General features: G+C 45.3%; 1 protein-coding gene across 2 annotated transcripts in view; it reads right to left on the bottom strand.

Moving 5' to 3' along the window:
- The window catches only part of DNAJC17 (DnaJ heat shock protein family (Hsp40) member C17), a 53,937-nt gene that overhangs the window by 12,274 nt on the left and 20,534 nt on the right, over positions 1-21,129 (bottom strand). For both annotated transcript variants that reach the window (XM_060175148.1, XM_007537774.3), the window contains exons 2-4: positions 2,400-2,469; positions 2,117-2,175; positions 1,909-1,996 (exon numbers count right to left, since the gene is read on the bottom strand). In XM_060175148.1, coding sequence (XP_060031131.1) covers positions 1,909-1,996; positions 2,117-2,175; positions 2,400-2,469 — 217 coding nt within the window. The remainder of the gene's footprint in view (positions 1-1,908; positions 1,997-2,116; positions 2,176-2,399; positions 2,470-21,129) is intronic.

Below are 21,129 nucleotides of genomic sequence, written 5' to 3'. Positions count from 1 at the left end.
GGACAGTACCTCCCCAGCTCAGGTCTAAGAGTTTATACAAGGCTTCCACAGGTCTGGCCCAGCTACTCCTCTGAAGTCTCCCAGAAGATCCAGTTTTTATGTCCCCTTCTATGCCCACACACTCCCCAGTTCATTTCACTCAAAAAAACCACTATGGGCTGGGGGAGACAGCATAATGGTTATGCAAACGATTTTCCTTCTTTCTTTCTTAAATTTTTAAAATCTTGTTTATTTATTGGATAGAGACAGTCAGAAATTGAGAGGAGAGAAGTAGAGGAGAGGGGCTAGTGTGGTGGCACACCTGATTGAGTGTATATGTCAGAATGCACAAGGACCCAGGTTCGAGTCCCCCGGTTCCCACCTGCAGGGGGTAAGCTTTGCGAGTGGTGAAGCAGTGTTGCAGGTGTCTGTCTCTCCTACCCTCTCAATTTCTATTTCTATCCAATAAATAAAGACAATAAAAGAAATTAAAGAGGGGGGGGCACCTGCGATACTGCTTCACCACTCACAAAGCTTTCCCCCTGCAGGTGGGAACCAGGGGCTCAAACCCGAGTCTTGTGTAACATTGTAACATATGCGATCAACCAGGTGCACCACAACCCAATGCAAAAAATTTTCACGTCTGAGGCTCCTAGGTCCCAGGTTCAACCCCCAGCACTACCATAAGCCCGAGCTGAGCAGCACTTTGGTCCTTCTGTCTCTGTCTCTGAATCTCTCTCAAAATAAAACAAAACAAAACAAAATACCACAACCTGGAAAGGCCAGGGTCTGGAAGAGCTAAAGTGGTACATGCTGACCAAGCTGATGGTCTCCCCCTGTGCAGGGTGTGGGTGGGTGCTGGTAATGGCAGCCCAGGTCCCGTGTCAGGGATACCAGTGGGTGGAGCTGCTGGCCTCTATCCCTGCGGTTTGGCACTACAGTTTGACCTGCAACTTCCCTTGGCTTTGATTCTTTCCCACCACTGAGCTCCAGTTCTTGTCACCTCTGTCCCATCCCCCTTCAACTCACATTCACCAAGCTTATGTGGACCCAGCTACAGTGGCTCCTGCAGGGAGGGATACCACTCCAGGTCATGGGGCCCTGTTACCTTCCAAGGGACATACGCGTGTGTTTTTATGCCAGGCCAGCTGCAGTGACAAACCCTTCTCTCAGTCCTGAGACCTCTGCTTTCCTTCCTGTGTGCTCTGCTTCCCCAGGACCTCAGAAAACTTCCTTTACAGCTAAGTGGTGAAAGCACATGCTAAGTATATGGTTATCAGTGTTGGCAGGAGGTTCACTTGGAAGAGCACACATGTTACCATGCCCAAAGACCCAGGTCAGAACCCCAGGTCACCACATGGGAGCACCTGCAGAGGAGAAGCTTCATGAGCGGTGGAGTGGTGCTGTGTCTGGGAAGAGTGGAACCAGACAGGCATGAGGTCCCAGTGTGTGTGTGTGGGGGGGCTGGGTCTTTGAGACTTTGAGATTCTTCTGAGGGTCTCCTTAGAGTGCAAGCTCTGGGAAAAAATGAAGTTGGGATGACCTAGGTGGCAGAGTGGGTAAAGCATTGGACTCTCAAGCATGAGATCCTGAGTTTGATCCCTAGCATTTCATGTACCAGAGTGATGCTCTGGTTCTCTCCTCTCTCATAATCAATCTTTACAAAGAAGAGTGAGAACACTCATCACTGTGAAGGTTTACATCCAGCCCTAGCAAGCTCTCACTCTTTGGGTGCCTTAGCTTCTCTATCTAAAACAAATGGGTTTAGCAAAACCCGCCTCCTTGGACAGTTGTGATTACTAAAGGGACACTTGTCACAAGGCCTAGCAAATTGGAATTCCAGGAAGAGGGCACACAGCCACCGGCCCTAGAAAGAAGGGTGTGATAGTGGCCTGGGGTGCACAGGCTACCAGGGGCACATCCACCTACCCAGTTTCACTCGCTTCCTTTTCTCATCAAGCTTCTGAGTCCTCTCTGCTGCCTGCTTCTTGGCTTTCCTGACTTTGTCATAGGCAGCCTGTCAGGGGTAGGGACATGGAGCAGCAGTCAGCTGGAGGGCCAGTACAGAGCCCCACCACTGAGCAGTGGACCCCGTGGGAGTCAGCAGGCCAGTTCAGACCCCAGGGAAGGTGCTTACCCTGGCTGCAGCATCAGTCAGCACCTCCAAAGCCTGAGAAAGCTGGTGGAAGAGTTCAGCTACACGATGGGATCCAAGGCGAGAGAGCAGAAAAACTAAGTGAGACTGGGTGCCGGTGGTTCCCCTCAAGCAGCAAAGCTGAGGGCACTGTTGCAGGGCAGACCAATGGGGACACAGCCCCCACCAGGGGACCAGAAGCCCCTCCCGAATGCAGTGCAGCCACATGACCTGGTGCCCAGGGCCCAGGTGGGGAAGCCTTATCCACAGGACCAGAGAACTGCACCTGCTCTGGGGTTATCCGGATTTTTGTCTGGATGGCAGGAGAGGGCTTTCTGCCTATACGCCTTCTTCACCTAGAGAGACAGACACACCATTATTCCCTCAGACACCATGAGGGAATTGGACAGCTGTGCTGGAGCAGCAAGGAAGGGCTATGGGCGTGCTCCCACACTGAGCTAGCCTCCTCCCAACATGTGGATCTTCAGTGGAGGTCAAGGACCACAGCAGATGGAAAGGACTTCTGGAAGGGAAAGGTTATTTTTTTCCCAGGGCAGGGGTCCCAACATGCATGATTTCACTGCATCCAGCCATGTTTTTTGTTTATTTGTTTTTAAATTCTTTTGATCAGAGCACTGCTCAGCTCTAGTTGATGGTGATGCTGGGGTTTGAACCTGGGACCTGAGTCTCATGCATGAAAATCATCTGAGTATGTGACTGGCTATCCCCCAGTCTATACACCTTAGACTATTTTTAAAAATATTTATATATTTATTTGGTAGAACAGAGAGAAACTGAGAGGAGGAGGAGAAATAGAGATGGGAGAAAGAAAGAGAGATGCCTGAAGCCCTATTTCACCATAGTGAAGCTTCTCCTCTGCAGGTAGGGATTGTGGGTTTGAACCCTTGTCCTTGTATACTGAAACTTGTTTGCTCAACCAGGTGCCTCAACCAGGTGCCTCACTGCCATCCTCCCCCCAATTAAAGATTTACTTAAGGGCTGGGCTGTAGTTCACCTTGTAGAGTGCACATTATCATTCACAAAGACTTGAGTTCCAGTCCCCACCTGCAGGGGAAAACTTTGCAATTGGTGGAGCTGTGCTATAGGTGTCTCTATCTCCCGCTTCTCTCTCAATTTTTCTCTGTCTCTATCCAAATAAATAAAACACTCCACTCCACACCAGGCCACTTTTTCATCCAGAGAGATAGACAGATCAAGAAAGAAAGAGAGACATCAAAGCACCAGAGCTTCTTCTGGTGCCAAAGTACCTTCCATATGGTTTCAGGGCTGTATCATGGCAAGGCATATGCCCTACCAGGTAAGCTGTAGCTCCTGCTCGGGGGAATTCCCCTTCCTTCCTTCCTTCCTTCCTTTCTTTCTTTCTTTCTTTCTTTCTTTCTTTCTTTCTTTCGGATAGAGACAGAGTGAAATTGAGGGGGAAGATAGAGGAGAGAAAGAAAGATACCTGTGGCCTTCTTCACCACTTATGAAGCTCTTCCCCCCTGCAGATGGGCACCAGGGGCTTGAACTTGGGTATTTGTACACTGTAATGTGTGTTTTCAACCATATGCACCACCACCTGACCCCAGAAGGTTTTCTGAGTCACTTGTCAATAGGCATACTCACATGTGGACATATAAACTGGGACATTTTATGGAGAAAAATTTAATCAACATTTTCTTTTGTGTGCACCACTCCCAATCCAACTTTTTCATTATTTTTATTTGAGAGAAATAGAGACACATACACACCATGCCATAGCCTCACCATTCACAGAGTTTTCTCCAGTGTCATGGTTCTTTCGTGTGATGCCAGGGCTTGAACCTGGAAATGTGAGCATGGTGAAGTTCATGTCCTACTAGGTGAACCATCTCCCAAGCCCCAAATGTAAAAGCAATATTACTTTTGACCCCTCTAGGAATTTGGACTTGTAAAAGTATGCCAAAATAAATAAGCATGGATGTAACTCTGTTTACACTAGTCCTGCTAGAGCCAATCAACCTCTCCATCAACACAAATGCCAATTCAAAAAATGAAGATAGCGGCCTGGGAAGTGGCGCAGGAATAAAGTGGTGGATTCACAAGTGTGAGGTCCTGAGGTTGATCTCTGGCACTGTATGTGTCAAAGTAATGCTTTGGTTCTCTCCCTCCCCCGATTTCTCATTAATATAACTTTTTTTTTAAGTACTACTTTTTCTACTAGTAAAAATAAGCAGACATAGCTAAGAGACCCTTTTTTACTACACAACTGTTGAACAGAAGACAGAGCAAAGACTCCAGCCTTTGCCATTGGTCTCCTGAGGCCTGACCCCTGCTGCTCGGGTCTGAGACAGAAGACTGAACACAGAACCTCAGCTGACTCCCACTGCCCACTGATGCCTGCCCAGGCCTGGATCTCTGGTGTGTGCTGCCACCTGCTGGCCGAGGCCAGCAGCACACCTCCCCCTGATGGGACAGTTGGCTCTTCCTAGTTCTCCAGGAAGAGCAAAACACAAATAGCAGAAGTCACTCACCACTCACAGGCCTGGAGCGACCAGGATTCAACCTTCTTTTTTACCTGCCCACCTGTGCTCATCTGCTCCACCTGCATGAGCCTAGGGTTTCACTACTAGAAATTAACAGGGGCTGGGTGGTAGCACACTGGGTTAAATGCACGTAGTGAGTAGCTCAAGGATCACAGTTCCACCCCACCACCTGCAGGGGGGTCCCTTCATAAGTGGTGAAGCAGGTCTGCAGGTGTCTGTCTTTCTCTCCCCTCCTCTCTCAATTTCTCTCTGTCCTATCCAACAGCAGCAGCAGCAGCAGCAACAATGGGAAAAAAAATCAACAACACAACCACGCTGTTTCCCATAGCACATCAGTAAGCATTTCCCTTAATTTTTTTTTTTTTTGCCTCTAGAGTTATTGCTGGGGCTCTGTGCCTGTACTACAAGTCCGCTGCTCCTGGAGGCTATTTTTTTCCTTTTTGTTGCCCTTGTTTATCTTTGTTGTTATTGGTGTTGTTGGATAGGACTTTTCATGCCTGAGGGTTCAAAATCCCAACCATATGCCAGAGCTGAGCTAGGAAAACACACACACACACACACACACCCTAATAAAGAGAAGCAGAGCATCACTCTGGTACATGCAGTGCTGGGGACCGAAGTCAGGACCTCATGCTTAAGAGGAGTTCAACACTCTGGCCACTGCATTGGCTCCTGAGCTACCTCTTCATTTCCATTCTTTATTTTATTGCTACCGGGGTTATGCTGGGACTCAGTGCCTGCACAACACCACTATTCCTAGTGACTGTTTCCTTTTCCTCTTCTTTTTAAAGATGGAGGGTGAAATTTCCACTTGTGCAGGGTGGTGGTGGCAGGGGGGAAGCTTCACAAGTGGTATAGCAGTGCTTCAGGTGTTTCTCTTTCTCACTGCCTCTCTACTTCTCTCTGTTGCTATCACAAAAGGAAAGGAAAAAAGGGGGAGGGTCGATAGTATAATGGTTATGCAAAGAAACTCTTTTTTTTTAAAGAATTTATTTATTGATTGATGAAAAAGATAGGAGAGAAAGAACCAGACATCACTCTGGTATATGTGCTGCCGAGGACCGAACTCAAAACAGTACAAAAAATGGGAATAGATGGAAAATTCCTGAAGATAGCGGAGTCTATATATAGCAAACCTACAGCCAACATCATACTCAATGGTGAAAAACTGGAAGCATTTCCACTCAGATCAGGTACTAGACAGGGATGCCCACTATCACCATTACTATTCAACATAGTGTTGGAAGTTCTTGCCATAGCAATCAGGCAGGAGCAAGGAATTAAAGGGATACAGATTGGAAGAGAAGAAGTCAAACTCTCCCTGTTTGCAGATGACATGACAATATATACATAGAAAAACCTAAGGAAACCAGCAAGAAGCTTTTGGATATCATCAGGCAATACAGTAAAGTGTCAGGCTACAAAATTAACATTCAAAAGTCAGTGGCATTCCTCTATGCAAACACTAAGTTAGAAGAAGATGAAATCCAGAAATAAATTCCTTTTACTATAGCAACAAAAACAATAAAATATCTAGGAGTAAACCTAACCAAAGAAGTGAAAGACTTGTATACTGAAAATTATGGGTCACTACTCAAGGAAACTGAAAAAGGCACAAAGAAGTGGAAAGATATTCCATGTTCACGGGTTGGAAGAATTAACATTATCAAAATGAATATACTACCTAGAGCCATCTACAAATGTAATGCTATCCCCATCAAGATCCCAAGCACATTTTTTAGGAGAATAGAACAAATGTTACAAATGTTTATCTGAAATCAGGAAAGACCTAGAATTGCCAAGACCATATTGAGAAGAAAGAACAGAACCGGAGGCATCACACTCCCAGATCTCAAATTGTATTATAGGGCCATTGTCATAAAAATTGCTTGGTACTGGAACATGGATAGACATACTGACCAGTGGAATAGAATTGAGAGCCCAGAAATAAGCCCCCACACCTATGGCCATCTAATCTTTGACAATGGTGTCCAGACTATTAAATGGGGACAGGGGAGTCTCTTCAACAAATGGTGTTAGAAAAATTGGGTTGAAACATACAAAAGAATGAAACTGAACCACTGTATTTCACCAAATACAAAAGTAAATTCCAAGCGGATCAAGGACTTGGATGTTAGACCAGAAACTATCAGATAATTAGAGGAAAATATTGGCAGAACATTTTTCCACATAAATTTTAAAGACATCTTCAATGAAAGGAATCCAGTTACAAAGAAGACTAAGACAAGCATAAACCTACGGGACTATATCAAATTAAAAAGCTTCTTCACAGCTAAAGAAACTACTACCCAAACCAAGAGACCCCTCACAGAATGGGAGAAGATCTTTACATGTCATACATCAGATAAGAGTTTAATAACCAACATATATAAAGAGCTTGCCAGACTCAACAACAAGACAACAAATAACCCCATCCAAAAATGGGGGGAGGACATGGACAGAATAGTCACCACAGAAGAGATCCAAAAGGCCGAGAAACACATGAAAAAATGCTCCAAGTCTCTGATTGTCAGAAAAATGAAAATAAAGACAACAATGAGATACCACTTCACTCCTGTGAGAATGTCATACATCAGAAAAGGTAACAGCAGCAAATGCTGGAGAGGGTGTGGGGTCAAAGGAACCCCTCCTACACTGCTGGTGGGAATGTCAATTGGTCTAACCTCTGTGGAGAACAGTCTGGAGAATTCTCAGAAGGCTAGACATGGACCCACCCTATGATCCTGCAATTCCTCTCCTGGGGATATATCCTAAGGAACCCAACATATCCAAAAAAAAGATCTGTGTACACATATGTTCTTGGCAGCACAATTTGTAATAGCCAAAACCTGGAAGCAACCCAGGTGTCCAACAACAGATGAGTGGCTGAGCAAGTTGTGGTATATATACACAATGGAATACTACTCAGCTGTAAAAAAATGGTGACTTCAGCGTTTTCAGCCCATCTTGGTGCGGCATCATCTAAGTTCATTTCCCACGTCTACGCTCGACCGGACCTGCCTTCGCCCACCCTGTTCAACGCTTGACGTCTCGTCACCCAATCTGGTCCCCTACGCCTACACTGAACTTCTCTGTTCCAGTCTCTTGGAAACAGAGTTGGCAGTCAGCTGAGGTAAAGAACAAACACCTCATCACAGACCCCTGCAAGCGTCAACCCGGCTTTGACCTAGCACGTTATGATTGGGCCCTCCTCAATCGCTATCGAACAGGCCATGGCCGGTGCGCCGCTATGTTCCATCGCTGGGGAGCCAGAGACGACCCGAACTGCCCCTGCGGCTCCAGACAGACCATGACCCACATAGTCAACGACTGCCACCTCTCCATATTCAAAGGAGGTCTCGAAACTTTACATCAGGCTCAACCTGATGCTGTTGACTGGCTACGGAAGAAGGGCAAACGCTAGAAGAAGAAGAAGAAGCCAATCTTGGATGGACCTTGAAAAAATCATGTTGAGTGAAATAAGTCAGAAACAGAAGGATGAATATGGGATGATCTCACTCTCAGGCAGAAGTTGAAAAACAAGATCAGAAAAGAAAACACAAGTAGAACCTGAACTGGAATTTGTGTATTGCACCAAAGTAAAAGACTCTGGGATGAGTGAGTCGGGAGAATACAGGTCCAAGAAGGATGACAGAGGACCTAGTGGGGGTTGTATTGTTATATGGAAAACTGGGAAATGCTATGCATGTTCAAACTATTGTATTTACTGTTGAATGTAAAACATTAATTCCCCAATAAAGAAATAAAAAGAAAGTATATGATGAAACATGATGATTCTTATTGTATTAAAAAGTTCATAAAGAAAATAACATATCTGTCACCCTGAAGGTGGTGCAGTGGATAAAGTGTTCCTTGGCATCACATGTGCTAGAGCAGTGCTCTGATGTTTTCTCTCTCTCTGATCAGTAAATGAATCTAAAGCAAGCAAACAAACAAACAACCCCAAAACATCAATTAGGGATGTTTACCTTCTTCCTCCTATTCTAGCCTTGGAAATAGTCTGGTTCTCCAAAAGAAAGTTCTGGAGTCTAACAGACAAGTCCTTCCAAAGTTTGAAGTTTCTGTAGACAGTATACTAACTCAACCTTGGAAAAATTATTAAAAAGACTTAATTCTTATTTATTAAAAAGACTTCATTATTAAAGTCTTAATTAGCCTTAGATTCTTCAACAAGGGTGAGGGCATGTCCTATACAAAGATGATTAACATAATAATTAAAGAAAGCAAGGAGTACTTGACAAAACACAAAGGAGTACCAGACACTAGGTATAAATTTCAAACCTTTCACTACTTCACTTTGGGGAGGAAGGTAAACTGCATTGACAGCCCAGTAGGAAGCTGACCTGCTATGAACTTCACCATGGGTTCAGGTCCAGGTTGCCTGATCTGAGTTCTCAAGGTGGACAGAACTCAAATCTGCTGGGAGCAATCTGTGGTTAGCCCCCAGGAGCTCTGAAATACTCTTTTATCTCTCTCTCTGTCTGTCTGTCTGTCTGTCTGCCTGCCTGCCTGTCTGTCTGTCTTTACAGAGCACTGCTCATCTCTTGCATAGGGTAATGCCAGATACTGAATCTGGAACCTCAGGCTTGAAAAATCTTTTACATAAACACTATGCCATCTCCCCATTGTCTGAAATTCTCTTCTGAAAAGTTATCATACAAAATGCAAGGACCCACACAAGGCTCCCGGTTCGAGCCCCTGCTCCCAACCTGCAGGGGGGCGGGTCACTTCACAAGCAGTGAAGCAGGTCTGCTGATGTTTCTCTCCCTCTCTATCTCCCTCTCCCCTCTTAATTTCTCTCTGTCCTATCCAATAATAAAAAAAAAAGTTCTCTAGGAGCAGTGGATTCATAGTGACGGCACAGAGCCCCAGCAAAAATTCCTATTAACTTATAGTCTTATAAATCACTATTTAATCAATACAAGGGGAGAGGAACAGATTAAATGTCTTGAGCTTTTTAATGCATAGACTTCAGTTCTGGGTATATAGTCCTTTAATCTAAACACTTAGCGTTTCAAATTACTAAACTGAATTTTAACACTGGGCTTAAATTTTTAATGCATTTATAACAATAACTTCTTTTTTGAAATATTAATCACCTATAATCTTAGACCAGGGAGACCAGAAGCAATTGTCAGTATATAAGATATAGTCCCAACTACGACACCATCTCCCCAGACAATACCTTGTGTCCACCTGCATGTTAGCTGTCAGACTCAGGCAAAAACTAGTAAAGCCATAGGTCCTTTGGAATATACCTAAAATAGACCTACTAGCTTTTTGCAAAATGGAAACCCCCAAATCTTCATCTGAAATATTCTTGCCTTTAGGTTCATGATTAGTCAACAACTAGTTCTGCTGTATACCTTAACTTTATTTCAGCCACCAGGTTCCAGATGCTACCATGATGCCAACCTGACTTCCCTGGGCAGACAACCCCACCAATGTATCCTGGAACCCTGCCTCCCCAGAGTTCTGCCCACTATAGAAAGAGAGAGACAGGCTGAGAGTATGGATCCACCTGTCAACGCCCATGTTCAGCGGAGAAGCAATTACAGAAGCCAGACCTTCCACTTTCTGCACCCCATAATGATCCTGGGTCCATACTCCCAGAGGTATAAAGAATAGGAAAGCTTTCAAGGGAAGGGACAGGATACGGAGTTCTGGTGGAAGGAATTGTATCCCTCTTATCCTATGGTCTTGTCAATATTTCCATTTTATAAATAAATTAAAAAATGTTAAAAAGAAAAAAGATATAGTTATTTGTAAATAGCATTAAATAACAAATCATGGTACGGTCTTGTATGGAATCTCTGGGGCTTTGCTCGTTTTTGTTCATGCTACTTTTGATCCATACCATTAGATACTGTTGATCTCAACCAAATAAATGCAACCAGGGCCACCTCAACATGTTTCACTTCAGACTATGTCCAGAGACATCAGGCCTGGGACGTCAACCCTCCAGCTCCAATACTCAGGTGAGACCTTTCCTAACTCATAGGACTCCTAAGTTCCATTTTGGGTGACACACCTCCTAACATAGTTATCGAACCTAGATATAGACCAGGGCCGATGAGATAGGGCACATGTGCACATGTATCCATAAGTTAGGGGAAAATATGTACCATTAAGTAAAAGTGTGCAATAGTCTACAGTGACTCAATAACTGCAGCAAGCAAGTAGAAAGACCTTAAAAAGATATCATAAAGTACTTAATTAAATATTTTCTACTTAGATCTAAATACCCTCCTTACCTACTTCCTATTTCACTTCCCTCAACTGCTCTAAGTCTAACCCTGTCAGATAAAGTAAGGACTACAAAAGCTGAATAAGGGCAAGAGACCTGCACACTTTAATGATGCCCTTTTTGGTCACTACCAGGCCACCCCATCATCTGGGGCCCTAGTCAGGGAATCCTGAGATTCTGACATAGATATGATGGGCCTAGGCCTCTAACTGATCCCTCTCTCTACCATCACTGGTCATCTCAATCAGGAACAACATCATAAATCCTCTTGTGGGCTTCTACAGGACCTTGCCCTTACTGTAAAGCAACAATGATAGAGACTGCCACACTCTCCGAAGGGAGGCTGGGTCAACACACTCTGCCATTCGAGGAAGACTGGTCCTAAAATGAGTGCAGCCTAGAATGTTCCTCACTATGACCATGGAATGTGTGTTCAGACCGACAGGGATGCTGAGGTTACACAGGCTCCTGTGCTAAGTATGAATAGTTATGGGCCCTAGGTCAGATCAATGAGGTTTGCAGTTAATGGTATTTATATACTTTCCCCATATTTGGGAGCTACTCTCTGCCCTGATCCAGTTTTCTAGTCCTATTCCCAGTTCTGACACCAACTTCCCAGACAGTACTTTCAGCCCACCTGCATGTTAGCTACTGGGCTAAGGTAAAAATTACTAAAGTCAAATATACCTAAAATAGACTTCCTAGCTTCTTCCAATATGAAGACCCCAAATCTCACCTACTATATTCTTACCTTTCGTTTCCTGATTATTAAACAATTTGTTCTGCTTTATATCCTAATGCTTTTCAGCTACCAAGTTGCAGATGCTACCGTGACACCAACCTGACTTCCCTGGGCAGCCGCCTCACCAATGTGTTCTAGAATCCCACTTCCTCAGAGACCAACCCAACTAAGGAAATAGAGGAATAGGCTGGGGGTATGGATTAACTTGTCAATGCCTATGCCTAGCAGAGAAGCAATTACAGAAGCCAGACCCTCCACCTGCTGCACTCCATAAAGATCTCTGGTCCAGGGGCCAGGTGGTGGTGCATGGTTGAGTACACATGTTGCAATGTGCAATGACCCAGGTTGGAACCCCCAGTCCCCACTTGCAGGGGGAAAGCTTTGCAAGTGGTGAAGCAGTGCTGCAGGTATCTCTTTGTCTTTCTCTCTTCTCTACCACCCCCTTCCCTCTCAATTTCTGGCTGTCTCTATCCAGTAAATAAATAAAGATAAGGGGGGGGGGAAAGAAATATTATAAAAGATCTCTAGTCCATACTTGCAGAGGGATAAAGAATAGGGAAGCTTCCAATGGAAGGGATGGGATCTGGAACTTTGTTGGTGGGAACTGTATGGAAATGTACCCTCTTATCCCACAATCTTGTCAATCATTATTAAATCACTAATAAAAAAAAGTTATTGCGCAAGGACCGGTGTAAGGATCCCGGTTCGAGCCCCCAGCTCCCCACCTGCAGGGGAGTCACTTCACAGGCGGTGAAGCAGGCAGGTCTGCAGGTGTCTTTCTCTCCCGCTCTCTGTTTTCCCCTCCTCTCTCCATTTCTCTCTGTCCTATCCAACAACAGTGATATCAATAACCACAACAATGTTAAACAACAAGGACAACAAAAGGGAAAAGAAAAAGCTTTAAAAAAAATTATTGGGAGTCGGGCGGTAGCGCAGCGGGTTAAGTGCAGGTGGCGCAAAGCGCAAGGACTGGTGGAAGGATCCCGGTTAGAGCCCCTGGCTCCCCACCTGCGGTGGAGTTGCTTCACAGTTGGTGAAGCAGGTCTGCAGGTGTCTGTCTTTCTCTCCCCCCTCCTCTCCCCATTTCTCTCTGTCCTATCCAAAAACGACAACAGTAACAACTACAACAATAAAACAAGGACAACAAAAGGGAATAAATAAATAAATAAATAAAACCCAGTGACTCAAAAAAAAAATTTACTGGGCTGGGGACACGGCCTAATGGTTATGCAAAAAGACTTTAAGGCTCGACTTCCGGGAGGCATGGCCATGGAATAACTGGGATAGAATCGCCTCTCCTCCTAAACAACAAATAAATACAGGGCAGAGGGTAGTAGCATAATGGTTACACAGAGAGACTCTCAGGCCTGAGGCTCCAAAGTCTCAGGTTCAGTCCCCTGCACCACCATAAACCAGAGCTGAACAGTGCTCTAGTAAAAAAACAAAACAAAACAAAACAAAAACCCCAAATAAATACAAGAGATGGAACTGAAGTTATAATCTACAGCTGAAAGTTCTACAGCCTCAGGTGGGTACTTGCCTACGGTTGGGGCAAAAAGGGGAGTGGGCACGGGCTGAAGAACAGCAAAGTCAAATCAGAGCTCTGGGCAGCATGGATGCTGAGCTGTGCCATTTTGACAATTTCACTTTAAGTGCAGCAAGTAAGACTGTTCCTAGTGCAGGAAGAAAAGAGACAGGGGTTTAAAAACCTCTCAATCTTTGACTTTAAGACAAGGGCACAACATAAAATAAGACCACAAGAGAGCCAAAAGCAAACCCCCCCACCCCCCACCCTAATCCCACCAGCAGCAGATCATACAAACAAGAGAAACCTAGAGATCACAATAGCACCACCTGCTGGCCACCAATAACCAGCACAAAAAAATGTGCAAACAGAGAAGCGGCCAAATATGCCTTATCAGCCAGGCAGAAATGAAACAGAGGAAACCCAAGGAATTACAGATTTAGAGAGACTCTTAGAGACCAACTACAGAAAGTTCATTATGAGGACTCTCTATAGAATTTCAGCATGAATTTAAAGAGCATTTTACTATGGAATTAAAACACACGAGAGAAACATAACAGAGTTCACTAAGAATCTTCAAATCTTGAAAGAACTTCAGTCAGAACTCACTAGGCAGTTGGGAAGCATGAAAGAAAAATTTCAAACAGAACTACAGGAAGTAACAGACACTCTTAACTGCAATCCATGCCCACATAAGAAGGCTTAGGAAGTAGATCCACACATTCAGAAGAAATAATCTCCAATCTAGAAGATACGGCAAGCCCACTCTTTCAATTGAAAGATAAGGGAGAGGAATGGTTCAGAAAAACTGAAGCAACTCTCTGTGAAATTGCAGACTCCATCAAAAGATCGAATATAAGAGTGACAGGTATATCTGAGGAGGAGGACAAGGCCAAAGGCCCAGAGTCCATTTTCAGAGCAATTTTAGCCGAGAACTTCTCTCACTTAGGAAACCCTCAGAACATTCTCATTCAAGAGGCAGAACAATCACCCAGATTTATAAATACAAAAAGACCAACGTGGGCAAGGGTAGATAGCAAAGAGATTCTCAGGCCTGAGGCTCTGAAGTCCCAGGTTCAATCCCCTATACCACCATAAGCCAGAGCTGAGCAGTGCTCTGGTGTTTCTGTGTCTCTTTCTCTCCATCGCTCTCAAAAAATAAAAATGAAATAAAATAAAACAAAAATACCAATGTCAAAGCACATTACTGTAAAACTATCAAAAGTCAACAACATGGATAAAATTTTGCTGGCTGCTAGGGAAAGAAGTTACATACAGGGAGTCGGCGGTAGTGCAGTGGGTTAAGCGCAGGTGGCGCAAAGCGCAAGGATCACCGTAAGGGTCCAGGTGGCTCCCCACCTGCAGGGGTGTCCTTCACAGTTGGTGAAGCAGGTCTGCAGGTGTCTTTCTCTCCCCCTCTCTCCATTTCTCTCTGTCCTGTCCAATAACAATAACAACAATAATAACTACAGTACAAGGGCAACAAAAGGGAATAAATAAATATCAAAAGGGAATAAATAAATATTTAAAAAAAGAAGTTACATACAAAGGCAGAGCTATAAGATTTTCATCAGATTTCTCTTCACACACTCTAGAGGCAAGGAGAGAGTGGAATGACATATTGAAAGTTCTAAAGGAGAGGGAATTCCAGCCATGAATATTGTATCCTGAAAAATTATCCTTCAAATATGAGGGAGAAATAAAGGTTTTCTCAAATATTCAAGAACTAAAGAGATTTACCACTATCAACCCCACCTTACAAGAACTACTGATGTGAGTTCCACAAGAAAGGAGGAGAAGCAAAGGAATACACGTTCCAAACACCAAGTTGCAGATGCCACCATGACGCCACAGACAACCTTGCCAATGTACCCTGGAACCCCCCTCTCCAGAACCCCGCCCCACTAGAGAAAGATAGGGACAGGCTGGGAGTATGGATCGACCTGTTAACACCCACGTTCAGTGGAGAAGCAATTACAGAAGCCAGACTTCCCGCCTTCTGCACCCCATAACAACCCTGGGTCCATGCTCCCAAAGGGATAAAGAATAGGAAAGCTTCCAATGGAGGAGATGGGATATGGAACTCTGGTGGTGGGACATGTGTGGAGTTTTACCCCTCTTATTCTATGGTTTTGTTGATATTTTCTATTTTATAAATAAATTAAGTAATAATAATAAAAAGACACTAAGGCTCTGAGGTCTCAGGTTCAATCCCTAGCACAACCATAAGCCAGAACTGAGCAGTAATCTGGTTGGTCTTTCTCTCTCAAATAAAACAAATAAAATGTTTTTAAAAACATTTAAAGTTATTTATTTAGTGGTTTGGGAGGTGGCGCAGTAGATAAGGCACCGGACTTTCAAGCATGAGGTCCTGAGTTCAACCCCTGGCAGCACAAGTACCAGAGTGATGTCTGGCTCTTTCTCTCTCCTCCTATCTTTCTCATTAATAAATAAATAAAATCTTTAAAAACAAAGTTCACCTTATCTATTGTGTCACCTCCTGGGTTGCCCCTGAAATAATAGAAATAGAGGGGTTAGGTGAGGTAGCCAGCCCTAAAACCAGCAGCCTCAGAAAGCAGGTGAAGGTTGTCTGTCCTGATGAACTAGTTCTTACTATTTTTAGCTATATGCGAGGTGGCCCTGCCTGGGGTCCAGTCCAGGGTTTGAGCCTGGAAGGCCGGGTTTGATCTTGAACCAACTGGGTCTAGAGTTTATCTGGTGTTACAAACTGGATCCCCAACTTGGCCCAGCCCTTCTGCAATGACAGTTGCCCCAGGAATTTCTCACCATGTCAACACATGGCTCTCTAAGGCAGGTCTTTGAGAAAACTTTAGGTGTCACAGTGGCTGATTAAGAAATAATTCTGACTTATTAGCAGCTTAAGAGACTGGGTTAAAGGCAAAAACAAACAAATAAACACACCCTCAACAATATTTTTCTCAACTGTGATAAAGCTGGGAAGGAAACAGTGCTGGGAAGACAGCACAATGGTTATGCAAAAAAACTTCCATGCCTGATGCTTCAATGTCTCAGGTTCAATTTCTAGCACCACTCAGAGTTGAGCAGTGCTTTAGTAAAAACAAAGAACAAAATCTGGGTGGTGGTGGGAGTGGGTCCCATCAGCATGATGGATACAGAGAGGGCTGTCTGTACCCTGGACGTGGCGAGGCCTCTCCTGACTGACACTGAGCCAGCAGTGATGAGGTCACCCTGGTGTGGCTCAAACAGCCACAGGAAGTTGCCACATGCCACTGGGTTCTTCTCAACAGCTTTCCTCCTTTCCCTGTGGGCTCCCCCCAAGCCCCCTGCTTCCCCTAGCTCTAGGAAACATTCATTTCCATTTCCTGGCACTTCCCAAGAGAGGAGCTAGGTTAACAGTTGAGAAACTTCCTTTCCACATTTTCAGAGAATCAAGCTGCATCCAGGCCCAGGCTCACTGCACAAGCATCTTAGATGAACTTGAGTGCTAAGTGGATGAGACCCTGGTTAGCAGAAGTGTGGCTTTCCTCCTGACAGTTTTCTGGAATGTTACAGCCTCCCTCTACCTCTGTTCCATTTGAGAATACCCTGTGGGTACACTTGGTCTTCAGTGCTGTGGGCTGGCATACAGAACAGAAACAACTAAGTAGAATGGGCGGGGGTAGATAGCATAATGGCTATGCAGAGATTCTCATGCCTGAGGCTTCAAAGTCCCAGGTTCAAACCACCCCCCCCCCCATAAAAAGAAAGAAAAGCAAGCAGGATGACACAGCCAGGTACCACTAAGGGGTAAGGGGGCCTGGCTTCTTCTGGGCCTCCTGAGGTGGTGGGATTCTAAGTTCTACTTGGAATAATTTCTTTCTTTCTTTCTTTCTTTCTTTCTTTCTTTCTTTCTTTCTTTCTTTCTCTTCCTTCCTTCCTTCCTTCCTTCCTTCCTTCCTTCCTCCTCCCCTCTCTTTCTTTCTTTCTTCCTTCCTTCCTTTCTTTCTTTCTTTACTAGAGCTCTGGCTTATGGTGGTGTGTGTGTGTGTTTCTCTTCTTTTCTTTTCTTTTCCTTTTTTCCCCCTTTCCACTGTCACCAGGATTACTGCTGGAGATTAGTGACTGCACAACAAATCCACAGTTCCCAGTGGCCATTTTTTCCCTTGTTAGGATACAGAGAAATTGAAAGGGCAGGGGTAGATAGATAAACAGACACCTATAGATTGGCTTCACCACTAGTGAAGCTTGAACCACATTACTTGCACACAGTAATGTGTATGCTCTACTGGGTGCACCACCACCTGGTCCCTTGTGATCATTTTTCTCCTATTTCATTAGTCATTTTCTACCAGACTGTACCTGGAAATGCTTCCAATCCGCTGCTGCTGCTTTTTTGGCAGTCTGAAAAAAAAAAAAAAAAAAAAAGAACCTGGCAGCCTGGGAAGTGGTATAGACTCTGAGTCATGAAGTTCTGCATGTGATCCCTGGCACTGCATGTGCCAGAGTGATGCTCTGGCTCTCACTCTTCCCCTTTCTCTTTCCATTTCCTCCATTTCCTAAATAAATGAACACATAAATAAATAAATAAATAAACAAACACATAAATAAATGATAACATAATGGTTATGCAAAAAGACTTTTATGCCTGTCCCAGGTTCAACCCCCCTGCACCACCACCATAAGCCAGAGCTGAGCAGTGATCTGGGGGAAAAAAAAGGGAGTCAGGCGGTAGTGCAGTGGGTTAAGCGCACGTGGCACAAAGCGCAAGGACCGGTGGAAGGATCCCGGTTAGAGCCCCAGGCTCCCCACCTGCAGGGGAGTCACTTCACAGGCAGTGAAGCAGGTCTGCAGGTGTCTATCTTTCTCTCCCTCTCTCTGTCTTCCCCTCCTTTCCCCATTTCTTTCTGTCCTATCCAACAACGATACCAATCCTAACTACAACAATAATGTAATGCTTTACTGTGTGCATGACCAAGGTTTGAAACTGGCCCCCACTTTACTGAAGGAAGCTTCCATGCTACAGTCTCTTTCTATTTCTTTTTTTTTTAATTAATTAATTTATTTAAGAAAGGAGACATTAACAAGATCATAGGATGGGGGGTACAACTCCACACAATTCCCGCCACCCAATCTCCATATCCCATCCCCTCCCCAGTCTCTTTCTATTTCTCTCTTTCTTTCCTTCTTCTTCTTTCTACCTTCTCTGTCTCTATCAAGAGAGAGAAGCTGATACTTCATGAGAATATACAGAAACAGAAGAGTTGCCCAAGAGAATTGCTGTGGGGGAGAGGGCTAGGTGTTTTGCTCAGTCCAGGACAAAGCAGTACACTGAGTAGCACCTGCCACTTAGCAGGGATGCAAGAAACAGCTATTAAATATTTTCAGCCAAAACACAGCTAACAACAACTATCAGTGACTGCAGTCCCCCAGGAGCAGAAGGACATGGGTCTGGAGGATAGCTCCCTGCACTATTTCACAATGTCCCCTTAATAGCTGCTCTTGAGAAAGCAAGTCTGGGAAGGGGAATAAATCACTCGACCTGACCACCAAGCAAGCTGCAGTGGGAACAGCATGCCATCCACCCCCACCTCCCAATTCCACATCACAGGGGGAAGAATGAGTCACAGAGTTGAATGAGCAGCCACCGGAGCCCTTCCTGGAGCTCCAGAACCAGCTGGGCCACCTGGGCAAGCAAGGGTGGGGGTTGGAGGGTGGCTCCCACAGGGCTTCCTGCCAGGCACACAGGGGTTTGATGGCAAGTCACGTGCTTCCCTCCAGTGTCACCTCTGGAGGCGAACAAGCTGACTCACCCAAGAAAGCGAGGCACCAAGGGGATCTCATAAATCACGAATAACCATCATTAACTTAAAAGAAAAGTGCCCTACAAAGAAGAGGTCGTTATGTTTTTAAAAGGCAGCTGTCTTCCTTCTAATACAACGCGGAGCCAGGCAAGTCAGCAGGATGGGTAATTAGGCCCAGTTATCAAAGACCAGGCCCGAGGGTCAGCCCCAGATACAGAGGAAAGGAGGAAGGGTGCCATGTGGCCGGTGCTGAGTGTGCAAGCCCTCCATCTGAGTCACCAAGCAGGCCAGCACCCGGCCCAGGTCCAAGAATGGGAGCAGCGGATAATCATGGCGCAGGCAGTAATCTCTGAGGCCTGACCCGGGGTTAGGCAGACATCTGCCCATCTGCGCTGGCAGGGCACCGGCAGTTATGTGATGCTGCTACCACATGCAGGTTGGAAGCTGCAGGGTTCTGGAAACTATCTGGAAGTCCCCTCTGTTACTCCCTGCAGGCATAGCACCCCAGGAAACCCAGGAGCACTCCCCAGCTGGGTGCGATCAGATACCAGATGCTTGGGTCCCTGCTCCTGACAGGCAGGCCTGCTGTTCAACCAGTGAGTCTATGGAATCAGAACACACACTGGCATCTGGCCAGGCAGATAGCAGTGGCTCATGGTCCACTTGAGACAGCAGCCTCTGCAGACAGGACTGTGCACAGAGCTTGGCCTGCCTCTCCCAGAAGCTGGTCCCTAGGCCTCCTTTGGATGTGGGGTCTCTGCCTACTTTAGTCACTCTTTGATGCCCCCCCTTTGGATTCTCACTTTTGAATACCCTGACCCTTCCTAAGAGGCCTTAACTCCAGTCCTGCCCTCCTCATCCTACTCCCCTACGCAGCAACCCAACAGTTCCTTCCTTCCTTCCTTCCTTCCTTCCTTCCTTCCTTCCTTCCTTCCTTCCTTTCTTCTTTCCTTCCATCCTCCGTCTCTCTCTCTCTCTCTTTTCTTTTTGTCTCCTGGGGCTTGGTGCCTACACTACAAATCCACTGCTCCTGGAGGCCATTTTTGTTGTCTTAATTGTTGTTATTATTGTTATTGCTATTGGATAGGACAGAGAGTAATCTAGAGAGGAGGAGAAGACAGAGAAGGGGAGAGAAAGATAGACACTTGAAGACCTGCTTCACCGCTTGTGAGGTGACGTCCTGCAGGTGGGGAGCTGGGGGCTCACTCGAACCAGGATCTTTACCCTGGTCCTTGTGCTTCGTGCCATGTGTGCTTAACCCACTGCGCTACCACTCAGCCCCCAGTTTCTTTCTTTTTTAAGAGTATATTTAACAGAAAGAAGCAAGCTGTTTCTAAGACTTATAAGAACTATGGTAGTTATCTTTGGGAGGTAGGAGGGTGGGGATACAGAACTTTGGTGGTAGGTGTGGTGTGTAATTGTAATTGTACAATCTTGTAACCTACTATTAATCACAAATTTAAAAATGGGAAAAAACCAAAAAACTTGTATTTATTGGATAGGGGAGACAGAATAATGATTATGCAAATGACTTTCATGCCCAAGGCTTCAAAGTCCTGTGTTCAATCCCCTGCACAATCATAAATCAGAGTTGTGCCATGCTCTGGTCCCTCTCTCTATCTCTCTCATTAAAATAAAACAATAAGATATATTAATAGAAATGATTATATTTATTAATACAAGATAGAGAGGGAAGAGACAGCTAGAGCATCACTCTGGTTTGTGGGACTGAATGTGGACCCTCATACCTCCAAGCTGAGGTCTCAGCTCAACACACTACCTCCCAGTCTCCCAGTCCTTTCTAGTCACTCTCCTCACACAGCAGCTGTTCTGGGGCCCTATCTCTTCCCTTCAGGTGCTGCCATCTCAGGCTCAGACTCCAAAAGTCTCGCCCACCTTCTTCTCTACTGTTGTAGACACCCAGCCCTCAGATCAGTCCAACAGCCTGGTATAGCTGCCTTCACCTCTCCTCAGGCTTCCAGTCAGGCTCCAGTACCACGGACCTGGGTCCCTAGCCCCAAAACTCTTTTTTGCATTTCCTACATCTCATTCATTTATTTTACTTCTCAAAATTTATTTTCAGGGAGTCGGGCGGTAGGCAGCACAGCGCACATGGCGCAAAGCGCAAGGACCAGTGGAAGGATCCCAGTTCGAACTCCCGGCTCCCCACCTGCAGGGGAGTCACTTCACAGGT

The sequence above is a fragment of the Erinaceus europaeus genome, chromosome 16, assembly GCF_950295315.1.
Source record: "Erinaceus europaeus chromosome 16, mEriEur2.1, whole genome shotgun sequence".
Lineage (NCBI taxonomy): Eukaryota > Metazoa > Chordata > Mammalia > Eulipotyphla > Erinaceidae > Erinaceus > Erinaceus europaeus.
This window is presented reverse-complemented; position numbering and strand designations above follow the sequence as displayed.